The sequence below is a fragment of the Trichosurus vulpecula genome, chromosome 2, assembly GCF_011100635.1.
Source record: "Trichosurus vulpecula isolate mTriVul1 chromosome 2, mTriVul1.pri, whole genome shotgun sequence".
Classification (NCBI taxonomy): Eukaryota; Metazoa; Chordata; class Mammalia; order Diprotodontia; family Phalangeridae; genus Trichosurus; species Trichosurus vulpecula.
This window is the reverse complement of record NC_050574.1, coordinates 312407142-312432334: the sequence shown is the minus strand read 5'-3', so window position 1 is coordinate 312432334 and position 25193 is coordinate 312407142. Positions and strand designations below refer to the sequence as shown.

The 25193-nt window shown below is 39.9% G+C and overlaps 1 protein-coding gene and 1 long non-coding RNA gene across 4 annotated transcripts in view; one reads left to right on the top strand and one right to left on the bottom strand.

The window, feature by feature from the left end:
* SAP130 (Sin3A associated protein 130) overlaps window positions 1-2258 on the top strand; it is a 52315-nt gene extending 50057 nt beyond the window's left edge. For 2 of the 3 annotated variants that reach the window (XM_036747149.1, XM_036747150.1), the window contains exons 19-21: window positions 76-179; window positions 929-1042; window positions 1299-2258. In XM_036747149.1, coding sequence (XP_036603044.1) covers window positions 76-179; window positions 929-1042; window positions 1299-1457 — 377 coding nt within the window. In that variant the 3' untranslated portion in view covers window positions 1458-2258. The remainder of the gene's footprint in view (window positions 1-75; window positions 180-928; window positions 1043-1298) is intronic. The other variant, XM_036747148.1, reaches the window with a different exon arrangement.
* LOC118839654 lies at window positions 13-25171 on the bottom strand. The gene is made up of 2 exons (XR_005009634.1): window positions 24073-25171; window positions 13-263 (listed from the first exon to the last, which is right to left on the bottom strand). It is a non-coding gene; the product is annotated as an uncharacterized LOC118839654 (long non-coding RNA).
* Between the last annotated feature and the right edge of the window lie 22 nt (window positions 25172-25193).

Genomic DNA, 25193 nt, shown 5'->3' with positions numbered 1-25193 from the left:
TGAAGACAGACATTAGTGATTTTAGCTTTTATTATTGAAATGAATAGACTCAGGTTTATATTCATATGATTCCAGAGGAGAAGAAAGCCATGCTGCAAGAAATAGCCAATCAGAAAGGAGTATCTTGCCGAGCCCAGGGTTGGAAAGTTCATCTCTGTGCTGCCCAGTTGCTACAGTTGGTAAGTGAAGAGTTTCTGCAGCTTGACTGAGCCACAAAGAAAGGAAATTAGATGTCGCACCTCCTTGACGAGCCAATTGATTATCTGGAAGGAAAATATTTGTTCTTAAGAACTTTTGAAATTTTAGCATTTGAGGTAGCTTATTATCAGTATGGTACCTGCATTGTATTTATCCCAAGATCAGGAAATAGCTTCTGCTTGATACAAAGGTCCAAAATATCTGGAACAATTAGATTAAGTTTTTCTGTCTTTAAAACAGTGGTTATCTGGAGGGAGAGATCTGTAATCTGTTTAGAAGCATTCTAAAAGAGCAAAGCTATTACCAGTAAAGCAATTTTCTGGAGAAGAGTTTTAGCAAGAAAAAAATAGGAATTTGGGCCAGTGTGTGAGAGACATCCTTACAAATAGCAAAAAAATGATGTTTGTCTGATGATTTATTTACATCCTGGAAGGGATGGCAGACTAGCAGAAAAATGATTGCCTGAATAGTTCTTAACTCTTATTTGCAAAGGGATTGACTAGAATTGCAGCACAGTAGTTTTTGCTCAGATTTTTTTGTTTTTCTTTGTGTGTGGAGTGTTGCCCCAAATACCAAGAAATGAAATGACTTGTAGGATCACACTACCGGTATATATTAATGGCAAAATCTGAATGCAGGACTTCTGACTCTAAGGCTAGCTCTCTTTACTATACCATGCAACTAAAGGATCATAGTAGGTTATAGTTAGTTGTGCTTATTCTTATTTCAGACAAATCTGGAACATGATGTGTATGAACGACTCACCACTTTACAGGAAGGTATTATCCCTAAGAAAAAGGCAGCAACCGATGATGATCTACACCGAATAAATGAACTGATACAGGTACGAGCCCTGGCCTCACCCTTCAGTCATACACATCAGTTTATTGCGTTCTTTACCAGGAAGCCTTAGCTACCCCCTTGGTAATTTTAGAAAAAAATAATCCATTGTCAATCTTAAATTACATACCAACAAACTGAGATTTTTTTTTATATGAACAGTCTACTTTTCTGAAAAAGTGTGATCAGAAATATGATTTTTTAAAAATTATTTAAAACAGTCTTTCAAGATAACTGAATGGTGCTATTTTCTGTTACAGGGAAATATGCAGAGATGTAAACTTGTGATGGATCAGATCAGTGAAGCCAGAGATTCCATGCTCAAGGTTTTAGATCACAAGGAGCGAGTCCTGAAGCTTCTAAACAAGAACGGAACTGTCAAGAAAGTGTCGAAATTAAAGAGGAAGGAAAAAGTCTAGACTAAGGGGAATCAGGACTCTGTGGAGAATGGTGTTGGGGGTTTTGGATTTTGTTTTGTTTTTTTTTTTTCAAAGTGGAAAATTAAAATAAAGGAAGATATCCAGAGTACACAGCAGACAGCTGAAGGGACCCACAGCGCCCAGTGACTAAAAAAGGATCATTGTCAACCTGGCTTAATGAACCAAAAACTTAACTTCAGCCTTGTCCCTTTTAAACTTGCTTTGTGATCATATTTGTTTATAGCCCTCTGATGTGTCAGTGCTTACTAATCGGAATTAGTGACACAACTGGGTGGCAGGCATTTCTCAGCCTTCCATTTTACAAACTCTATTTACTCAGTGGATTCCTACAGGAAATGTACAGATCCTGGACTGAAAATATCCACTTGGACCATCTGGTATATCTGTCTCCACAATGAACACGAAACCTCTTCCAGTCCTCCCAGTCAGTTCTTGTTTCTGACCTTCCATGTCCGAACTAGCCTTTTACAGCCAGTGCCATGCCACTGGGGGAGCTGCCACATTTCAGATTTTAAGTGGTTTGGAACTTCTAGCTCTGGTTATTTTTTAAAAGAACCATTTCAAAGTGATTTTGTGGTATTGTTTGTCCTGTGTGTGTCCAAGTTGGGTTTTTTTTTTTGTGGTGGTTCAGGGCAGGCAACACCATTGGTGCTCTGGGATCCTTGTTTTGAAGTACATCCTCGACACAGTACTTCTTGTAGCTGGTGTGATGCTGTTAATTGTATGTACTCCATACATCTCCAAACATTAATAAAGGACTCAGTGAGGTTTTTGTACATGAGCATCTTGTATCTTTTTATAGTATATCCTTGCTGTAAGATCCCACATAATATTCTGGATTTACCCCTTAGGCCCCAGGCAGGAAAATCTAAAAGAAAGACTTCTTGGTAAAGATCATTATCTGTTGTTATGGCAGAAAGAATCTTCTGGAGAGAATAACATTATCCTCTATTAGAATACCATCTCAACATGCCAAAGAGCTTGACATTCATCTTACAAAGAACACAATAGTGATGATACCCCCAGTAATTGGGCAACTAATTAAAAATAATCCAGTTTCCCAAGGTTGGCTTCTATGGCTCCATCAGTACTCCTGAACACAAGGCTGCTTCCTTTACAAAGCAGATGTGCCAGCACATAAGGCCAAGGTCAACAGAAATGATTTATCTTTATTTTTCTTTACGGTCTCACCTAATGAGAAAATGCTCCCCAACTGAAATTTGTACTCATTCCAAGTAAACTCAAGTAAAGCAATGATGCCATGGCCTCAACTGAGTTGTGATTTATAGATTTATAAACAGTCAGGGACTGTTAGTCCAGGAAAACAATCTACAGCAAGATAACAACACTTGGAAATACAACTGAGGTAAGGTTTAGGACTTTGCATCTATTCTCTGTTGAAATTTTTTTTTCAATTGGGTCCTGCTACTTTACCCATCACCCAATCCCAATAGTGGCTGACATGGAAGATTTAACCTGCTCCATTTTTCCAACCTGGGCTTGTGTGCCCCTTCTTAATGTAGCTCTGCTCCCGGGGCAGGGACAATGGAGGGATTCAATATATTGGAACCTGACTCAGTCTGGACACTCAAACAGCTTTGGTCCTATTGCAGCTCAGAATCCTAAATTCAAGTGATCCACCAGCCTCAACTTCACCAGCAGCAGATCATGAATAAGTTGTGAATAAAGTTCCAGCAGGAAATTAATATATACATAAATCTGCAGAACAAAGTTTGCTCTTCCTGACCCATTTGCTTATCATCACCTGGAAATTTTTTTCTGTCACTCAAGAAGTATGATTTTATTTCATATGGTGATTATGTGAAATTGGCTACAGGAGAAGCATTAGCAGTTTTCCTCTCATTGGAGGTATTCATGTAGAGGATATATGTATGGCCACTTGTTGGGGATATTGTAAAGCAAATTTCTATCCCAGGCTCATGTTAGAGTAGATGGGCTTTGAGGTCCCTTCCATCTCTGATCCTGGGAAAATATTCCTGTTCTATTCTGGTTTACTATGTCAATTTCACAAATGTATGGTTATCTGTTTGCTTTTCCTCTATTACAATGACCAATATTAATTGACTTTGTGGTCAGGAAATTTGTACAAAGACTTTCCAAAAGTCAACCTAACCTTTTAGAAATAATCAGCAATAAATGTTTTTTGAGCAACTGTGCTAGGTGATTAAGATACAAAGAAAAGACCCATCCCTGCCCTACAAGATGAACATAGTAAGGGCTTTTCTGTTTCAAGGAGATAAAACAAGATAAATATTCTAAGTCATATAAATGCTGTGTTCAGCAAATTCTATTAGAATTAAAAGGCATGGATACCTGAGCTGAAGAGCAGTTGGCTAAAGACTTATAGAAAAGATAAGATTTGAATGGGACTTTGAAGATTCAGACAAGCATAGAGAGGAAGAGGGAGCATTTCTGGCATGCCCTGCCCCAAGACATGGAGGCAGCCAGGCAATGGTCATTTCTTGGAACAAAAAGTAGGCCAATTTAGCCAAAATGAGACTCTTTGTAGGAAAGTAGTGAAGGATAAGATTGGAAAGATAGGCAAAGCTTGAGTCATCTAATATAATGTTTCAACATAAAAACATTTTCTTATATCCAGAGGTATTCTATATTCACTATTTCTATGCCTCCTGTGCACAGACTACTATTTTGGGGTGTCCACAGTACCTGGGAAAACAGGCTGATAATTTGCTCTTAGCTGTCACTGTTTATCCTTATTTCCTTATTCCTAAAGTAGATGGAATAATAAGAGTAATTTATACTTTGATAATACCTATCCTATTCTATTTAGTAGGAAATGTAATCCAAACAGAAAATGCTTTGTTATTTATAGTACCTAACTGCTTTGTGTACGGTGTATCTCAAGCTCACCCATGTGCTAGTCACCGGTTTTCATTAGCTCAAGCCCTTTGGGTTAGACTAGTCCTTAGGACAAATTAACATCCTCTTAGAGACGAATCAGATGTCTTAGCTTTAGTAAACTGGCTTTTCTTACCTGCCAGTTTTTATTTTTGTTTTCACAAGTTCTGTCAAATGTAATTACCCTAGATTTCACTGCAACAGGATGAGTCTTGTCAGATTTTTATACAGAACAATTGATTTGAACAGAATCCACAGATCCTGTCAATGCTGTAGAACTTTAGACAAGACTTCTCAGGATTAAATGGGAGTCCACCCTGCTAAGATATGTTGTTCAGGAGAGTAGGCACAGAGTACCCCACTTACAAAAACAAAATATTATTAGGTCAAAGAGCTATTCTACTCATATTTTTCAAGGGCTGAGGGGTGTCAGGTTTTTTTTTTATCTCAAGGTTTTCCAAATTTTTAATAATATTGTCCAGAAATGTATTTTTTTTTTATTGGCAGGAGGTTGTTGAAGCTTCAACTTCACAGATAACCATGTAATTTTAACCAAAGTCCTATCTAGTGAGTCTTGGCTCTCTTCTCATTTCCTTTTGAAATTGTTAGTCTTAAGAGATTAATTTTTCTTAATGCAAAAGAAAACCACCCTAAATTTTTTTTGATGGGAGAAAGCAAGGTAATTGGGGTTAAGCGACTTGCCCAAGGACACACAGCTAGTAAGTGTTTCGAGTGTCTAAGGCCAGATTTGAACTCAGGTCCTCCTGACTCCAGGGCCAGTACTCTACTCACTGCGCTGCCTGGCTGCCCCGACCCTAATTTTTAAAAAATGTGCTCTATACCTACTACATCTATGAACTGGTTCCTAGAAGGCAAAAATTTAAAAAAAAAAAAAAACGGTAACAGCAATTCCTTTATTGGGAATCACCAAAAAAGGGCGTTGGATTGGAATAGCATTTGGTGACCCATTTTCTTAGCCCTAAATACATTTTTTCTGGTGGCACTAATATCTTCTTTGCAGAAGCACATGGTTCAAAAGAAGGAAAGATAAAGAGCCAGTTGGTGTCTCTGTGTGGTAAAAAGAATTCTAGGTTGGAAGTCAGAATATCTGGGTTTAACTCTCTAGTTTTGCTACTTAAGAAGTCAATGGGCCTTAGTTTCTCCATCTGTAAAATAAGGGATTTGGGAAAATATACTCCAATGTCCTTTCCAGCTCTATAATCCCATGGATATTTTTTTAAAATTTATTTAATATATTTAGTTTTCAGCATTGATTTTCACAAGAGTTTGAATTACAAATTTTCTCCCCATTTCTACCCTCCCCCCCCACTCCAAGATGGCGTATATTCTGGTTGTCCTGTTCCCCAGTCAGCCCTCCCTTCTGTCACCCCACTCCCCTCCTATCCCCTTTTCCCTTCCTTTCTTGTAGGGCAAGATAAATTTCTATGCCCCATTGCCTGTGTATCTTATTTTCTAGTTGCATGCAAAAACTTAGTTTTTGTTGTTTTTGAACATCTGTTTTTAAAACTTTGAGTTCCAAATTCTCTCCCCTCTTCCCTTACCATCCACCCTCCCTAAGAAGTCAAGCAATTCAACATAGGCCACATGCATATCATTATGTATAACCCTTCCACAATACTCATGTTGTGAAAGACTAACTATATTTTGCTCCTTCCTAACCTATCCCCCTTTATCCAGTTTTCTCCCTTGACCCTATCCCTTTTCGAAAGTGTTTGTTTTTGATAACCTCCTCCTCCATCTGCCCTCCCTTCTATCATTCTCCCCTTTTTTATCTCCTTCCTCCTTCTTTCCTGTGGGGTAAGATACCCAATTGAGTGTGTATGGTATTCCCTCCTCAGGTCAAATCTGATGAGAGCAAGATTCACTCATTCCCCCTCACCTGCCTTTTCTTCTCTTCCTACAGAACTGCTTTTTCTTGCCACTTTTATGTGAGATAATTTACCCCATTCTATCTCTCCCTTTCTCCCTCTCTCAATATATTCTTCTCTCATCCCTTAATTTGATTTTATTTCTTTTAGATATCATCCCTTCATCTTCAACTCACCCTGTACCCTCTCTCTCTCTCGCTCTATATATACATATATATATATATATATATACACACACACATACATATATACATACATACACACATATACATATACACACACACACACACACACACACATATATATATATATATATATGCATATTCCCTTCAGCTACCCTAATACTGAGGTCTCATGAATCATACACATCATCTTTCCATGTAGGATTGTAAACAGAACAGTTCAACTTTAGTAAGTCCCTTGCAATTTCTTTTTCTTGTTCTTTTTCTTGATTCCCTTTTCGTGCTTCTCTTGATTCTTGGGTTTGAAAGTCAAATTTTCTATTCAGCTCTGGTCTTTTTACTGAGAAAGCTTGAAAGTCCTCTATTTTGTTGAAAATCCATATTTTGCCTTGGAGCATAATACTCAGTTTTGCTGGCTAGGTGATTCTTGGTTTTAATCCTAGCTCCATTGACCTCCAGAATGTTGTATTCCAAGCCCTTCGATCTCTTAATGTAGAAGCTGCTAGATCTTGGGTTATTCTGATTGTGTTTCCACAATACTCAAATTGTTTCTTTCTGGCTACTTGCAGTATTTTCTCCTTGATCTGGGAGCTCTGGAATTTGGCAACAGTATTCCTAGGAGATTTCTTTTTGGGATCTATTTCAGGAGGCGATCAGTGGATTCTTTCGATTTCTATTTTGCCCTGTGGCTCTAGAATATCAGAGCAGTTCTCCTTGATAATTTCTTGAAAGATAATATCTAGGCTCTTTTTTTAATCATGGCTTTCAGGTAGTCCAATAATTTTTAAATTATCTCTCCTGGATCTATTTTCCAGGTCAGTGGTTTTTCCAATGAGATATTTCTCATTGTCTTCCACTTTTTCATTCCTTTGGTTCTGTTTTATAATATCTTGATTTCTCATAAAGTCACTAGCTTCCACTTGCTCCAATCTAATTTTTAAGGTAGTATTTTCTTCAGTGGTCTTTTGGACCTCCTTTTCCATATGACCAATTCTGCCTTTCAAGGCATTCTTCTCCTCATTGGCTTTTTGGAGCTCTTTTGCCATTTGAGTTAGTCTATTTTTTAAGGTGCTCTTTTCTTCAGTATACTTTTCAGTACTTTTTTGGGTCTCCTTTAGCAAGTCATTGACTTGTTTTTCATGGTTTTCTCGCATCCTTCTCATTTCTCTTCCCAATTTTGCCTCTACTTCTCTAACTTGCTTTTCCAAATGCTTTTTGAGCTCTTCCATGGCCTGAGACCAGTTCATGTTTTTCTTGGAGGCTTTTGTTATAGGCTCTTTGACTTTGTTGACTTCTTCTGGCTGTATGTTTTGGTCTTCTTTGTCACCAAAGAAAGATTCCAAAGTCTGAGACTGAATCTGGGTGCATTTTTGCTGCCTGGCCATGTTCCCAGCCAATTGACCCTTGAGTTTTTCAGCAGGATATGACTGCTTGTAGAGTAAAGGGTACTATGTTCCAAGCTTGAGGGGATGCACTGTTGTTTTCAGAGCTATTACAGCCAGCTCTGCCACACCTGCACTCCTCCTTCCCCAAGAACCCCCAACCCGGACTGGGCTTAGATCTTCAGCAGGCTGTGCACTCCTGCTCTGATCCGCCACTTAATTCCTCCCACCAGGTGGGCCTGTGGCCGGAAGCAACTGCAGCTGTAGTTCTGTAGCTGCCCCACCTCCGCTGCCCCTGGGGCAGTGGCTGAACCCCGAACTCTATCCCCCTGTCCCTAGCAGCTTTTCCCACTAACCTTCTCTGTTGTCTTTGGTGTTTGTGGGTTGAGAAGTCAGGTAACTGCTGCAGCTCACTGATTCAGGGTGCTAGGGCACGCTCTGCCCAGCTCCTGATCTGGTTGGTCCCCACCGCCCACACTGGGCTCTGCTCCTCTCCCAGCTCCGTGTGCGAAAGACCTCACCCAGCAACCATCCAGGCTGTCCTGGGCTAGAGCCCTGCTTCCCTCTGCTATTTTGTGGGTTCTGCAGTTCTAGAATTAGTTGAGAGCCATTTTTTATAGGTTTTTGGAGGGACTTGGCAGGGAGCTCATGCTAGTCCCTGCTTTCCAGCTGCCATCTTGACTCTGCCCCTTTCTGGATATTTTTTTAGTCTGCTGTTTTGTTCTTATTTTACTTTTTACTGTACAGGGCTGTCCAACCTTAGGTTTTTATTGAAACAATAGACAACATATTTTGATTTGCCATTTTAGTGAGAGCTCTGCGGTAGCTCAGCTTCATTTACTAAAGCATTTATATAAATTTCTATGCTTGTAGGCGGGCCACATAAGCATAAATTGCACAGTGGGGCTGCATTTTGGACAGCCCTGGTCTATAATATAACAAAAGCCCATATATAATTTGTGTGTATGCATATACATCCTTAGAATAATAAGTTTATTAAAGTTTAAAACTGCACTAAGGGGCAGCTAGGTGGCGTAGAGAGTAGAGTACCGGCCCTGAAGTCAGGAGGACCTGAGTTCAAATCCAGCCTCAGAAACTTGACACACTTACTAGCTGTGTGACCTTGGGCAAGTCACTTAACCCCAATTGCCCTGCCTTTCCCCCCACCAAAAAAAAAAAAGGAATAAAACTGCACTAAGACTTTGGGACACCCTGTGTCTGTACACATACACACATACATATGCACATATGTGTATGTATGCGTGTATATATAGAACGTTTGGAATGGACCTTTGATTTCACTGGCATAGGGAACTACAATGAATAAACTCCCTAGTTACTAGTACAGATCAGTACTTGCTCTGCTATTTTTATTCTTAGACAGTTGACTGGGACACCGAGGTTGAGTGATTTGTCCACAGCCACAGAGCCTAAATGTGTCAGAAGCTGGACTTGAACCCAGGTAGTCATGACTTCCAAGCCAATTCTTATTAATAGATGGAAACAACTAAATGCACAAATACAACATGGGTGTCCTAACCCTTGCAAAGACCAAGTTCCATGAGAGAAAAACATGTATACAGGAAAAAAGAATTATCGTGGTCAGCTTGGGTAAGCCAAACTATTATATAAATGTCATCAAATATTTATACCTATCGGTTTTTCCTGGGACTTCAGTATGAGCTTATTTTCCAAAATCACGAGAAAAACACTTTAATGTGAAAAAAATGTTGATCCGTATGTTTTAATTGAACGTCCACACTCAGATATACGCTGGAGAGACAAGGAAAGGCTTGTACTGGCCTTTAACAAAATGGAATAACTTCCATACCACATAAAATTGTCATTAACTTAATTTTTTTAAGGTCACTCAGGGTAGCTGCTTTTGGCAGTAGTGGCTTTGGCACAATTATGCCTAGTAATAACTTTATGTGAAGACATGCCAGCTTGAATTGCTAATAGTTGCCTTGAAGGTAAAATTACAAAGATATTTCTTGGAAAGGTGGCTAACTTTCCATTTGGATAGCCAATCCTAAAGACAGCAAAGGCCCCAAGTGTGAATGAATTGTTCTGAATATACAGGGTGTCCCAAAAGAAAAGTCTTAGTATAGTTTTAAGCTTTAATAAACTTCAGAACTAAGTGTTATGAATGTACAAAAACCGACATTTGAAAGATTGTTAGCAATTTTAAAATGCTGATGTTTCTTATTAAAATTCAACATAATCACTGTCTTTGCGCTATATACATCACTTTAGTCAATTTTCAAACTTTGTAAAAATTTTCATCAGCTGCTGCTTACTAACTGAAAGGACTGTATTCAAAATCCTAACCTTGAGATCATCTAAAAAAATGAGGTTTTGACACACACATGACAGTTTTGATGTGAACCTACAAGAAAAAGTCTAATGGAAACAGACCAGGTGACTATAATGGTTGAGCAAGAAGACCACTTCCATTGATTTTCTGACAAAGTAGCACTCATTCAAAAACTATCACACAAGGGATACATAATGACAGGGTGCCCCATCCTGTGAAAATTAAAAATCTATTTAAAATTCATATAGCAAAACAAACATAAAATAAATGTAAATAATTAAACTTTCAAATGAAGTGGGTTGGGTTTATTTTTTTTTTTTTGGTAAGTTGGTAGCATTCTAAAGTTATTAAAGCTTAAAACTGCATTAAGGCTTTTAGGATACATTGTACTTTTAAAGGCCCCCACCCTTTTTTTTTTGGCTGTCCAAGTCCTGCCTATTAGCTTCTTGATATGACAGATAACTAATTTCACCTTATTCTGTTCCCATAAGGCAGCAGCAGTGCAGTGTACCAGAAAGAGCACTGAACTTGGAAGTGGATACCTCAGATTCCAGTCCTGACCCACCTACTTACAAGCTGTGTGACCTTGAGTTATGAAACTATACTAACACCTACCTTGGCTCAAATGAGATAATGCATGAAAAGCAGTTAACAGAGCTGCTATTATTTTTATCAAGCTAGAATGCTGTAAATTAATAATCCTAGCCTCTCTGGAGTCTGCATTAACAGACACCAGTGAGAAGACTGCAATTACCCATTCATGGGCTGATGCCTTTTGTGGATAAGTCAGTCCCCCTTACCTGACCTGCTCATCTGACCCCCTCCATCAGATAGCAGTAGTAGGTAGAGAAAATATGAAAATCGACTTCAATTCAGTTTGTTCATTAGCTCCTCTCATGAGAGAGAAGGTAGATTGTTGGCTAAAATCAAACGTGGAGATTATCTGTAGATTTCATTTGCTCATGCTTCCCTTCATTAGCACACATAATGGAGAGTTGGCTATAAATTGCTCCATTGAGAGAAATATATTAACTCCTTCAAGCCCCTGGGATCTATTAAGCAAATTAGCCCTCTATGAGTACACTACATGCTTTAGTGACCTTAGAGAGTTGATGGACTTCCAATAAGCCACCAGTTTATGCCAAAAGAATTAATCCTATTTTTTTACCTGGCTTCTTGGGGCAAGCTTTCCCTTCTTAACAAATATGTATTTAAACTGGTAAGACTACTTTGCCCTATTTCAATTTCTGTAGAGGTCTGAATGAAATATTTCTGGTTTTTCAAGCCAATCATTTGTTGAGTGCTTACTATGTTCCCAGTACTGTATAAATGCACAATACTATAGTTTTAGGGGTCTTTGGTTTTGTGTTTTAAAAAGTCTTCTTTTGGGGCAGCTAGGTGGCACAGTGAGTAGAGAACCGGCCCTGCAGTCAAGAGGACCTGAGTTCAAATCCAGCCACAGACACTTGATACTTAGGTGTGTGACCCTGGGCAAGTCACTTAACCCCAATTGCCCTGCCTTTCCCCCTCCAAAAATAAAAAAAAAAAATTATAAAAAAGTCTTCTTTCCCAGAGCCTCATCTCTGGAGTTTTGTTCTCAGTTCCTATGGCTCATTTTTATTTTGTCCCATTCTCCTGATGCCATCTGTGATTTTTTTCTTAGTGACAGTTGGTTTTCCATTCCAGGTGGGAAAAAGAAACAATCCTGGCTTCTCACCTGCATTCAACATACCTGGTTTGGAGATCAGAGGGACCCTGGTCAAGTTCCAACTCAGCCACTTAGCTGTAAGGCTGATCTTTGGCAGGTCATTTCTCTGGGTCTCAGAAATTAAGGGACTGGATTAGAAGGCTTCTAAGGACCCTTTTGGCTTTCAGTCTATAATCCTATACCACCCAGAGAGTACTTTTCATATATCACAATTGGAATGTGTTTCCCCCCGCCCCCGTTCCTGGAAAAAAACAGTGGCCACCCTGGATGAGCTCTACTGAGTGGCCATGAGTCATTTAAAGGCACTGACTGAATCTGTATGCTTCTCACCTTTTAAAAAATATCTTGTATTTGATTGACATTTTAAGGATTTTTTTAATAATTGCTGTTACTCCCCACTACAACCCCCAAACATAAAAGAAATTCTTCCTTATAACAAAGAAAAACAGGTAAGGAAAACAAGCCAGTAAGCTGCACATGTCTGACCAAATCGTCAGCATTCTGCCTCCATATCCCTCTATCTTTTTATAGGAGGAAATTTTGCACCTCCAGATTCTCAGCCACTTAAAGGGCTGAGATTTCTTCAATATATTTTAGAGCAGGGGTTCTTACCTTGGGAGTAACATGAACTTTAATTTTTATTATTTTGATAAGTATTTCAATACAAGTGGTTTCCTTATTAACCTTGTGTATTTTATGCACCTAAAAACATTATTCTGAGAAGAGGTCCAAAGGCTTCACCAGAATGCCAAAGGGACCATACCACAAAAAGTGTTTAAGAACCCCTGCTTTAGAGAGGAGTCTAGGTAAGCAATGCTCCTGGAAATGCAAAAGCTCCCATGAGTAATATGGTTTTCTCTCTAAACTAAGAAGTTCACAACATATGAATAACTTACTGAATCCTTGAAGTCTGTTAATGATGGCAGATAATAAAGTATTCTTTAATTTTTTTTAATCTTTGTTAGACCATACCAGGAGATTGTTCTTAAACATGAATATTCTAAAAAACAAGTATGTGGAAGTATGGTTACCATCCCTATCCCCTAGGTTGCTTATGGCTTATAAATACTTACATCCACATATAGGAGGGTTCTAGAATTAGCACCGATCTGAACTCTTTCCTTTTGGAACAGTAAATGATTAACTCCCTGTTGTCATTGAAGCAAAGTACTTGTTTTCATCATAAGGCCCAGTTGCTCTCATTTTGAAACTTCAATCTCTAGAATTTCAAGTAGTATAGACCCTTAAACTACATTCATGTTACTTGAAATTAGCTTCTAAAATACGGTTGCAATCAGGCCCTGTTGCCTGTCCTTATTTCATCCCCAGAGTGACAAATAGTCCCAGGAGATTTAGATAAGAGGCTTTTCTTCTGATTCTTCCCACTTTATTTGAAATAGGAGGCAAAAAGGTTTGTAAGATTGATAGAAAATATGTAACAATGTGGACCTGTCAGCCTGCCTTAGTTAGGCTAGAAATGGTTTACTGGAATTCCACTTTGTGAGAAATTGGCCAGTCAAAGGATATTGGCTCAGCATTAAGCTATCCCAGCCATAACCATGGCTTTAAGAAATGAAGCTTAAAAGCAGTTCTTCATCCCTCGAATAACATGAATCACAGTCACAGAATGTTAGAGCTGAGAAAGAACAAAGAGATTATCTAGTCCAAGTCTTTTTCCAACTGAGAGAACTAAGGCTCAAAGAGATTAAATGACTTGACCCAGGCTATACGCCTCAACAGCAGCACAACCAGAAGCACAAGAACCCATCAGGTCTCCTGACTGTAACTATCCAGTGGATTTCATCATTCCATGCTGCCTGTGTTTGAAGGTCTACTCGGAGGCAAAAAGATCCTAAGTCCTTGGCCTTTATGAATTTCTTGGTGGAATAACTATCCAACTTTTAACTACTGGTCCCAATTTAAAACAGGCATAATAATTCTTTATTTTAAATATAATTATAGCAAAAAATTGAGGCTAGCTTGTATCTTAAAGTTATTTCTCTTTGGGAAAACTCTTGCTTTTTCTAAAGGCACAATTTTTTCCTATAAAGACTCCTATACAAATGATATTTGAATTCTGATTTAGGTACTTTAAGGCCAAAATACTATGAACCAGATGACAAACTTTAAAATTTTTTTTTCTTTTAAAGGCAGGGCTTGACAAGTTTTGCATTAAATTAAGAGACTGCCCCAAATATTAGGAAATAGACACATTTTTCAGCTTTCAAGGAATTAAACAGCCTTACAGCTTTTGAGGAATGAAAAATGAAATCAGAGGATAAGGGATAGAATGTCACTCACATTTAGCCAAGCTAACTCCTGGATCATACATAGGTTTGGTAAAAGTGTTGGTAACTAATGATCCTTTCTTCATCTTTCTTCTACTCGTTTTTCCTCTTATCACCTCTTCTAGTTCTGGAAGAGATGCTAGACAAATGAGATAGCAGATGAGAAGTCTCCAAGTTGGGTCCACATTGCTGGCCAAACAACTACAGCGTCAGCTTCTTTTCAAATTAAAAGGTGGTAAAACTCAAAACACTTCATGAGTAGGAAGAAAGAAGTTCACTTCTGTAATTTGGGGTTAGGTTGTACCGAAAATAATAGGTGCAAACAAAAAAACTGCTAAGCCCCATAACGTCATGGTTACAAGAATTTATCAAGTCATGTTCAAAGGGATCAGTACCACTTGTTCAGGGGCCTAAACGAAAAATATATTAAAGAATGCGAGGCAGTATAACATAGTAGAAAGCACTGGACTGGCAATCAAAAGAAATGAAACCTCACTCTACCATTTATTTTTTTGTGTGTGTGCATGAACTTTAGTAAAGTCATTTAACTTTTCTCAATCTCAATTTCCCCATGAAAAATTAAGGGGAGTGATCTCTAAAATACCTTCCAAATCTGCTGTTTAATAATGAATTTATGAATATTAGTGTTCTTTCTCATTTGCCTATTTTTCTTACCTTTCTAGCACAGAAATTTCCTCAATATAATGTTTTAAATTACTGCCTATCTACTAGTGGAGTTTTTTTCTGAAACTTCTTCCTTTCATCACATTTCTTTTTTTTAAAATTAGGGTTTTCCTTCCTGTTCTTGGACCTTCCATGAGCCTTTTCTTTCTGGTCTGGATTTCCAGTTTATTTGATAGTATGTGTAGTCACTCGGTCAATAAACATTTATTAAGCACCTACCATGTGCCAGGCACTGTGCTAAGTATTAAAAGATACAAAAAGAGGCAAAAGACAGTCTCTGCCCTCAAGGAGTTTTCAATCTAATGGAAGAGACAAGTAAACATACGTTCAAATGCACTACATACAGGATATATTGGAAATAATTAAAAGAGAGAAAACACTAGAATTCCAATTAATGGGAGAGGGGGGAGGTCATATGTTTGGCCCTGAACTTGGGGAAAACTGCTTTGGCATTTGAATGAAAGACTGATTGGAGAGGGGAAAGACTTGAGGCAGGCTGACCTACCAACAAGCTATTGTAATGGTCCTAGACTGGGGAGGCTGAAGGTCAATTAAGCTAGTACATGCTAACTAGGATTGGGGTTTCCTCAAGGTAGACTTTCGTTAGTTTCTAAATCTTTAGAGTAGCAGTTCTCAAACTTTTTGGTCTCGAGACCCCTTTACATTCTTAAAAATTATTGAGGGCCGCCCCTCAAAGAGCTTCTGTTTATACGGGTTTATATCTATTAATATTTGCCATAATAGAAATATTCTTAGTATCATTATGCAAATAGTTTTGACCTTCACAAACTCCATAAAAGGGTCTCAGGGACCCCCTTGAGGTCTCCAGACCACACTTTGAAAATCAATGCTATGGAGATTTCCCCTACCTCAGCCCAGTGCTCATGTCCATGTATGCCACTGGGGGTTCACCAAAATTATCTCTAGTGCCGGCCTGTTTTTAGAATTCTAATGATACTCAAGGCTGTGATTCTCAGAGGCTGTAACTGCCTCTCCTATGGGATGCGACTGGTTACTGATGCAAGGTAAGTTCCCCACCATTACAATGGTTTCATGACACTTCTGCTATACTTCCCCCTTTTTTCCACTCATTGGATTTGCCAGTCCAACCTTTGATACATTGGTGCTTCCACAGTATCACTGATGCTGATACTCCCATCACCAGTACAGTCAACCCTTCTACTCTTGCCCTGTATAATTCTTGTCAATGTCTTTTCATAACCTGTTCAAAAATAACCCACATAAAGTTATGGAGGTCTGCTAGGTGGCTCAGTGGATAAAGTGCTGGGTCTGGGGTCAGAAGACCTCAGACACTCGTGTGACCCTGGGCAACTCACTTAATCTCTGTTTGCCTTAATTCATTAAAGAAAGAAATGAAATGGCAAAGTGTTCCAATATCTTTGCTAAGAAAACCCCATGGACAACACTGGCATGCTACGGGTCAAGAAGAGTCAGACAGGACTGAACAAAAATTTTCAAAGTGCTTCATGTACATTATCTTATTAGGTCTTCCCAACAAGCATGAAGTAGGATCATAGTACTTGAGCTGGATATGAGGTAACATGCTCAGAAAGGTTAAGTAACTTCTCCATCTTCACACAGGGATTAAGAATGGGAGACAGAATTCAATCTCACTTCTCTTCACATCGGAGCTCAGCTTTAACGTGATGAATAAACAGAAAATGTGTAATAGGCCACACTGGAAGGCTGTCTCATATTGGAAGGCTTCACACAGAAGCTAGAAAACCATTTGTTATGGATGTTATAAAGTTGTTCACTCAGACACTCACTAGCTGTGCGACCCTGGGCAAGTCACATAACCCTGTTTGTCTCAGTTCCTTGTCTGTAAAATGAGCTGGAAAAGGAAATGGCAAACCACTCCAGTATCTTTGCCAAGAAACCCCGAATGGGGTCATGGAGAGTTGGACACAACTGAACAACAAAACTGTTCAGTTATGGGTTGAGTTAGATGCTTTCTGATGTTCTTGAGATTGTGTAAAACAGTGCAGCTAGGCATGGAGGGTACACTCCTGAAACCCCAGCTACTGGAAAGGTTGAGGGTTAAAGGATGTCTTAAACTTGGGAGATCTGAGCTGCTGTGGGCTAGGCCAATCGGATGTCAACAGAAGTTCCTAAATTCCACACTAATATGGAGAACCCTTGGGAGCAGGGGGCCACCAGATTGCCAAGGGGTGAACCTAAGGACATATTGTCAATGCTCCAGGGCTGATTATGGGCAGGAGAGCTGTGAGCAGTACTTATACTTCCAGCCCAGGTGAGACAGGGAGACTCCCCTTAAAAAAAACAAAAAAACAAAACAAACAAACAAAAAAAACAAACAGAGGGGCAGCTAGGTGGCGCAGTGAGTAGAGCACTGGCCCTGGAGTCAGGAGGACTTGAGTCTAAATTCAGCCTCAGACACTTGACACACTTACTAGCTGTGTGACCTTGATCAAGTCACTTAACCCCAATTGCCCTGCCTTCCCCCCTCTGAAAAAAAAAAGGTTAAAAAAACAAAAGAATGTGTACAAATCCAAGTTCTGAGTTAGTAGAAGAATAAAGAAGAGGGCGTAAAAGAGAGGAATGCTTTTTTACTAAACCAGACAAAACTCTTCTGGAGTCCAGAGAGAAGAAAACTTTTTTCCCCATTTTTTCCCAGAAAGGTATGAGGCCAAAAGCAACAACAAAAAGTATGAGTGAACACATGCGTACAACCCACAAATTCATGTTTTGGCGAGGAGAAAATGGTTTTTCCAGCCTTCATGCACGGAAGTATTTTTGACTCAGCTCCGTGATAGAACAACAATAGCTCTGCCTTTGCTATCTGCTCAATTTAGACACTGAGACCTTTTACATATTTCTGTCTCCTGCCTACTCAGAGAGAGAGAAGTTAATCTATCACCCACCCACCCCCAACCAAAATTTAGTTTTATACTGGCTTTTTAATCTCTTCATTCTCTCAGGTTGTTGAAATCCAACACATGAGGCTTTCAGACCTTAAGAACCACATAATGCATGGTGTTCATCTGAAGCAAGAATAATAATTTGTAACCCAGGTCCCCTAAACTGTTCAAAAACCTCGGAGAACAAGCCCGAAAAATACCTCCTTTGCTCTTTCCAAAGTGAAGTTGCCTGGGAGGCTTGACTTGCAAAAGAACAAAAAGGCAGTCCACTAAACAACTTTGATGAAAATGGCTCTCTGCTCTGGCTGAAGAGCCAGCTCTTTCCCCTCAAAGTCTGGGACAGAATAGGACAGAAGCTACCAAGATGGTTTTCTGGATTGTTTGCATCTCTCTTTCCTCCCTCCTCTCCCTACCCCCCCCCCCAACAAAACAACTACTAGAATGAGCCCACACACAAACAAAAACGGTTTTTAAAAGTTGCCACTAGTGGAGATCATCTGTTTTACCTACCTTTCTTGAGTCACTCAACCCACCAACACTGGGGAGATTTTCTTAAAAAGAATTCTTGCCCTCAAGGAGTTTTTTGTTGTTTTGTCTTTTTTGGGGGGTGGTACAAGGTTAATGTGCATGAGACAGTTTGAGAATAAAAATAATCAAGTGCAAAACTGGTTTGATATCATAGGTGTACAGAAAAAAAAATGACCAACTTATGAAAACCCAATCAATTTGGAACTGACCTCAGTGAAAAGAGATTTAGTACCTATTTGAAACAGATCCTGTTTTACCAGGTGTTTTCTTTCACCTGTTTTCTTTGATTTTATGGGCTCCCATTTCCTCACCTGTTTCCTCACATACTCCAACCTAGTTAAACTAGTTACTATCTTCAAGTTCCTTTTTGAGCCTTGGAAGGCCAAGATTAAAGTCAAATGTACCAAGCAGAATGGTTTCTTAACACAAGAAGGCGAGTAAGAAAGGCAAGAAGGCTGAACCACAGTAATAAATTTATGTTTAATCTATTCTGCAAGTCTGGAAAATCTTAATTCCATTACTCTAACTAAAGGGAAAAAAAACTGGCATTACCACTGGACCATCTCCAACCATCATAATAACTCCATAACTTCTTTGGAAGAAGAAAGGAGAGCTGCCTGAACTCATTAAACCATTTTCAGGGGTCAGTAATCCCTTATAAATAATTTATATCTCACCCCACTCCATCCCTCCCTTTTTCTGGCTACAGATTAAGAAACAAAATTTTTAAATTGTTCACTAAACGCAGGGATAAAGCTGTTTAGAAAAAAGAGAGAGAGAAGAGTGGGAGGTTGGTAAGAAAGAAAAACAGTGAGAGTATCTTCATGAGCCAAAAAAAAAGGCTTTTTAGGTTTCCTTACAAGCATTAGAAGAGGAAAAACATAAACATCATAGCATCCAGAATCCCTGACTGGAAGGGACTTCAGGCCTGCTACCCCAACTCAGACCTGAACAATCTCAGCATCATGCTGACAAGGGACACTTCTGCTTCCCTCTGAAGACCCCCAGCCAGTAATGAGGAACTCACTACTTCCTAAAGCCATCCATTCCACTTTGGAACAGCTCTTTAAGGAAGTTTGGTTTTTTTTATGTCGTACCTAAAAACGAAACATGCCTCACTGTAACTATCACCCACTGCTTCTAGTTCGGCTCTCTGGGGCCAAGCAGAACATGTATAATCCTTTCCCCACAAAAAGCCTTTAATATACCTGGATAACTCCTAGTTTCCTTAAGTCCCTGCCAAGACAAACATCTCCAGTTCCTTCTGTCAGCACTCTTCACATGGCACGGCCTCTGGTCCCCTCACCATCCTGGGAGCTCTCCTCCTCGAAATGTCCTGCAGCTTGTCATTGTCATTTGTAAAACGTCCACAGAAGTGGATGTAATGTGTCTTGAATAGGGCAGGATGACACTATCACTTCCCTCCTTCTGGCCATTATGTTTCTCAGCATCACCTGAGCAAACTCGTTTTTCAGACACCATCTCATACTGTCGATTCACATTGGGCGTATGCAATCCACTGAAACACCTAGAACTTTTCTTTAGATGAAGTATCCAACCCTGCCTCCCCATTCTAGAGTTGGACAGTTGACTTTCTTTTTTACAGTACCTGACATCTATACAGTATGTAAGGTTCAGTTTCTAATTCTCCCGTGTTGAACTCCCTTTGAATCATTTTTCTCATAACCAATGTGTTTGTTAGCTCTCCTTCTGGCTGTTATTTGTTGCCTCAATATCCTCTTCTTTAGTTGGATAATATCCATTACATTTCTATACCTTTTTAGAGTAGATAAGTTGTTTCAATGTGATACATTCTAAGTATTGACTTGACTAGTCTGTAGCTGAGAAACATTGCTGGGGATGGGGGGAGTTTGCACAAGTAATGCAGGTTGATCTTTTCATAGATAGATGAATATATGTACATAGAGAGATATTTATATCCCACCCCATCTCTCCCCTCCCCCTTCCCAGTTACAAATTAAAAAATAAAATTAGGAAGCATATATGCTATATATCTAAATATAGTATAGATAAATGTGTATGGATATCTCTATATCTATCTATCTACCTATCTATCCTTAAGAATGTCTGCTCTTTCCTCACCCAGGCGCTATTCACTTTTACTTCTTAGCTTTCATGCTTAAAACTAAAGCAGTCCCTGCCCTCGGAAAGCTTATGTTCTACTTCAGGGACATACCACTTACGCTAAAGAGTAAATATGAAAACATAGTGATTCCCAGGGAATGGGGCACTAGCAACTGGATTGATCAGGACAGGCTTGCTATAAGAGGCAGCTCTTGAGTTTAAATGTGAAGGAAATTAGAGCCTTTGTAAGGGAGAGGTGAGGAGGGAAAGCATTCCAGTAACAGGAACTCGCCTGCACAATGGCAAGTATGTGGAAGATGGATCTCATATATAAAGAACAATAAATATGCAAGTTTGGCTGGAACATACAGTGCATGAGAGTAATGTCCAATAACCCTGGAAATGTAGACTGGAGCCAGAATGGGAATGGCTTTATAAGTCAAACAGAAGACTTATTCTATTCTCAAAGCAAAGCAGAACCACTGTGCCTTCTTGAGCCTAGGATTCGGTCAGACCTATGCTTTAGGAACATCAAATTTGGTAATTCTGTAGAGAGAGACTAAGTAGGAAGCTATAGTAATAATCCACATAAGAGATCATGTGGACCTGTGAGTGGAGAAAAGGGGATGCACCCAAGGGGTGCCAAGAAGAAAGTAACAGCAAGACATAGAGGGAAAGGAAAAAGTCAAGGACAACCCCAAGGTTGCAAACCTAAGGGACAGAAAGTATGACTGTGCCCTCAACAAAAACAGGAAAATGAGGAAAAGGAGAATTTAAGGGGAAAGATAATGAATTCCACTTTATACGTGAGGAGTTAGAGGTGCCTACAGAACATCTAGCTGCAGCAATCTAATAAGTAGCTGGTGATGTAGGAACGGAGTTTAGGAGAGAAACTAAGCAGACAGGAATCTTGATTTCTGGCCTATTCAGAGAAGGAAAAAAAAAGGATAATTCTGGAGCCACTGTAATTCTAAAGCTATAGTGCGTTTTCAGATATGCATGAAGAAAATATGCTACTATGTGGAATATCACGTCAGAATTTTTCAATGTATTGTTGTTGCTGAATTTTTTCCTCTTTCTCTTAAAATACGTTTTTATAACAGCTGTTCGGGAAAAGAGGGACGAAGGAAGGATGCAGGGGAAAATCTAGTCTGTCTAAAAGTAAATATGTCAATAAAGTGTATCAGTGCCCCCTTCCTCAAATCCTTTGAACAATTTGTTTTTCCCTCTGAACAATTGTTAAGGTCTTGGATAGTAGAAGAGGTCAGAATGTTTTAGACTATAACATATAAATTGAATTAGAGCAAGGGAGGGGAACCTGCAACCTTGAGGCACATGTGGCCTTCTAGGTCCGTGGGTGCAGCCTTTTGACTGAGTCCAAGTTTTACAGAACAAATCCTTTTGTTAAGGGGATTTGTTCTGCAAAGTTTGGATTCAGTCAAAGGGCCATACTTGAGGACCTAGAGGGCCACATGTGGCCTTGAGGCAGCAGGTTCCCTACCCCTCAATTAGCAAATCAATTTTCAAGTCACTGAATTCATTTTTTGTCATCCTACTAGTCACATCGATGGATATTTGTGAACACTCAGATTTTATCATAGCACTAGGACAGGCAGTGTGGCATAGTGGAAAGAATTCTGGATTTGAGGTTGGTGGATCTGGTTTAATATTCTGTTCCTGCTCCTTATTCTCTGCACTACTTTGGGCAAGTGTAAAAACGAAGGGATTGGAGCAAATGATAGGCCCTTCCAGCTCTAAATCCTGTGATTCGAAGCACAAGATGTGGTGCCTCCTCTTCCTTATCTAATAATAATAAGATGGCTTTTCACAAATCATAACACAAGGTAGTGTCTGTTAAATGCTGAATGAATGGTAGAGACATTACATTAGGAGTAGTTCTAGGAGTTCCAGGGAAAGAAAAGGTCGCTCATGCCAATAATGATTTGAGGTTTCACTGAGGGGTAAGGATTTAAGCTAAGCACTGCACAATGTGGGAGATTCATATAGTGGGAGGGAAGGATTTTCACAATGCAAAGTCTATGCGAATGTGTTTGTCATTTTGTGCTGGGATTCAGCCTCTTTGTTCATTGAATGTTTGGTGTTTTATCTTGATGTAGCCAGGTTTGCAGGCATTTTCTCAGGAAGTACTTCCCAACTCCTATCTCTGCACATAGAGAAAACATAAAAATATGAAAGTGGAAGATTTTCTCTTTTTTTTTTAACACTTCTTTAAGGCCCCTTCAGAGCTTCAGTGGATCCTTGATCAAATTTGTAGATAGTTCTGTCGGTGCAGGTTGTAATCCTTCCACACTTTTTCATTCTGTCCCATAGGCAGTGCAACAGTTAGGGTGTTGGGCTGGAGTCAGGAAGACCTAAGTTCAAATTTGATGTTAGACATTTATCAGCTGTGGACCATAGGCAAGTCACTTAGCCTATACGTGCCTCAGTTTCCTCATATCTTAAGATGGGGATAATAATAGTATCTATTTTACATGGTTGTTGTGAGGACCAAATGAATTAACATAGGTAAAGCACTCTGCCAATTTTGAAGCACTATGTAAGAATCCAGTTCCAGCACCATCATTTTAAAGCCTCCTGGCACTCTGAACAGTGATAACCTGGGAGCAATAATAGCTTCCCTTATCTGTGTGCTATTTAATGACTGCAGTACTGCCTCGGGAGCAATAAACTAAAGTCTCTTTCCCTGACTGCAAATACTTCCTTTCCTGTTTTAAGACTTTCTTTCTAATGGAAAGACCTTCAGTACTTCAAATTTATTCTGATTGCTTTGTTAGGACCTGGCCTTTTTGTCCACACATAGAAAAATTGGCTTCTGGCTTGTTGCCTCACACACTTTTGGCCATAGTCCAGATGGACCATCCAATAGTTTGTCATGCAAAGACAAAGAAGGTTAGAAGATTGCTTATATGGACTTAACAAATGATGGAGTCAGCAAGCCTGTCACAAAAATACAGCACACTTGTAGAAACAGCTTTCTAGAAAATTATATTTTCTTCTGCAAAAGAATTGTTTAGAACAGAAGGACAGCTATAAAAATACTGTCGAATTATTATACACACTAGAAAGAAAAGCAAGGTGTTTATAATTTTCAGTTTCACATATACCCCTTTCTGTCCTGATGGGTCTAGGTAAGTACTCATTTTATTTAATATTTGTTAAGTATGATAAAAAGGGGGGAGGGTTTTTTAAGGATTGAAAAAAATAATTAGCTGATTTTCCTTTCTGCTCTCAGTGATTAAGAGCCTATGCTAAATCCTCTTGGTTGCTTCTTTTGCCCTTTTCCTTCGTATAGTTGCTTAAAATATGCTCTTATGATTTTTTCTTCATGCACTATAGCAGAAACTCTGACTCTCTGCATTGTGTATTCTGGAGCAGAAGTATTTTGTTGGAAAGCTTTACTGTTACATATGATTTGCATTTTTTACTAGACACTTGTTCTTGGTCTTAGAAGACAAACATTTTCATTATTTCTTTGTACAGCGGCAAGAATGCCAAAATGCAAATTGATAGCATCCTCTGAAGCCCTGGTACACGTATAGGAAATCGTTCTTCTCATAGTTTTATGAATGCAATTCTAGGCTCTAAAAATGTGCCCTCCCTGTGGTTCTAGAAACTAGAAACTGCCTTCCCCCAACTGTCGCACTGTATTTTCCCCTCAAAATAGCAACCCCTTATTTCCATTTCCTAAATTTACCTTAAAACGTGTCACACAGTTAAATGAACTGACCTGTACGGAAGTCCCTTTTAGGAGAATTAGCAGGGAAGTGAGTGAAGTACTATTTATTCTGATCAATTCCTGTGCTCCAGAAAAACGATTTATTCCTCTTCTCACCAATTAAAAACAACAGCTTCCGTTTGCATTGTGGTTTTCTGAAAATAAAGTGTTTTCCTAATTCAGTAAGACTGACATAATAATTCTAGTGCTGTCTATCTTGCAAATGAGAGTTAACTGACTCGCCCAAGGTCACACGCGGCAAGGCAAGCAAGGAGTAGCCCGGTTACCCCGGACCAGAGGCGACTTCTGCACCACGCCCCCCAGGCCACGCCCCTGCTGCCAAATTTAAGGGCACAGTGAACCAGGCAGAGCTGGTAGAGAGACGCAGAGATGGGTCCCAGCTCACGGTGGATGCGGGCTCCAGGGGGTCTGAAGGGTTCAGGGTTCCAGAACCAGAAGTGAACGCTGCCTGTGTGACCTTGGGTAAGTCACTTACGGATACTTGGTCACTGCTCCCCCGCTTTGTGAAAAAGGACGGCGAGGTGAGGTATGCTCACCGGCGCTTCCCGGGGGATGGATGTGCAGAGCACGTGTTGGAGCTGGGCTGGGGACCAGCCTACTGAGAAAGGCAAGCCCGTCGCCAGTCCTTGGACTCAGCCGAGACCGCTTACTCAAACCTCCGGCCAGCCCTTCGCTCCTGGGATGCCTCGTCGGCCGCCTCGGCTTCGAGGGTCTGGGGCTCGGGAAGCGCAAGCCTGGGCTTCAGAGCAGGACAATGCACCCACTTCCCACCGTCTTCCCGCGGGCTCACACTACAATTCCTGGGATGTAACTTGCATGGAGCGAACTACAAAGGCCGATATGCGCCGCGCCATGCTAGCCACGTTGAATGTCGGGAGCTGTAGTCCACACGCTCCACCTTCCGGTGAGCAACCAAACCCCTCCCACTCGTATCTTCCGGGGTCGGTGTCGGGGGGTGGAGCCTTAATTCCAAAGTAAAACCGTCGCCTTAGCGGGGAAGAAATCGAATAACAACCTCCAACTCCCCGTGTTTGCCACTGACCAATAAGGTGGGTCAACTCCAGTCATGTGACAGGTCGGAGTAGCGCTTTTGTACCTATAATTCTTTCGCG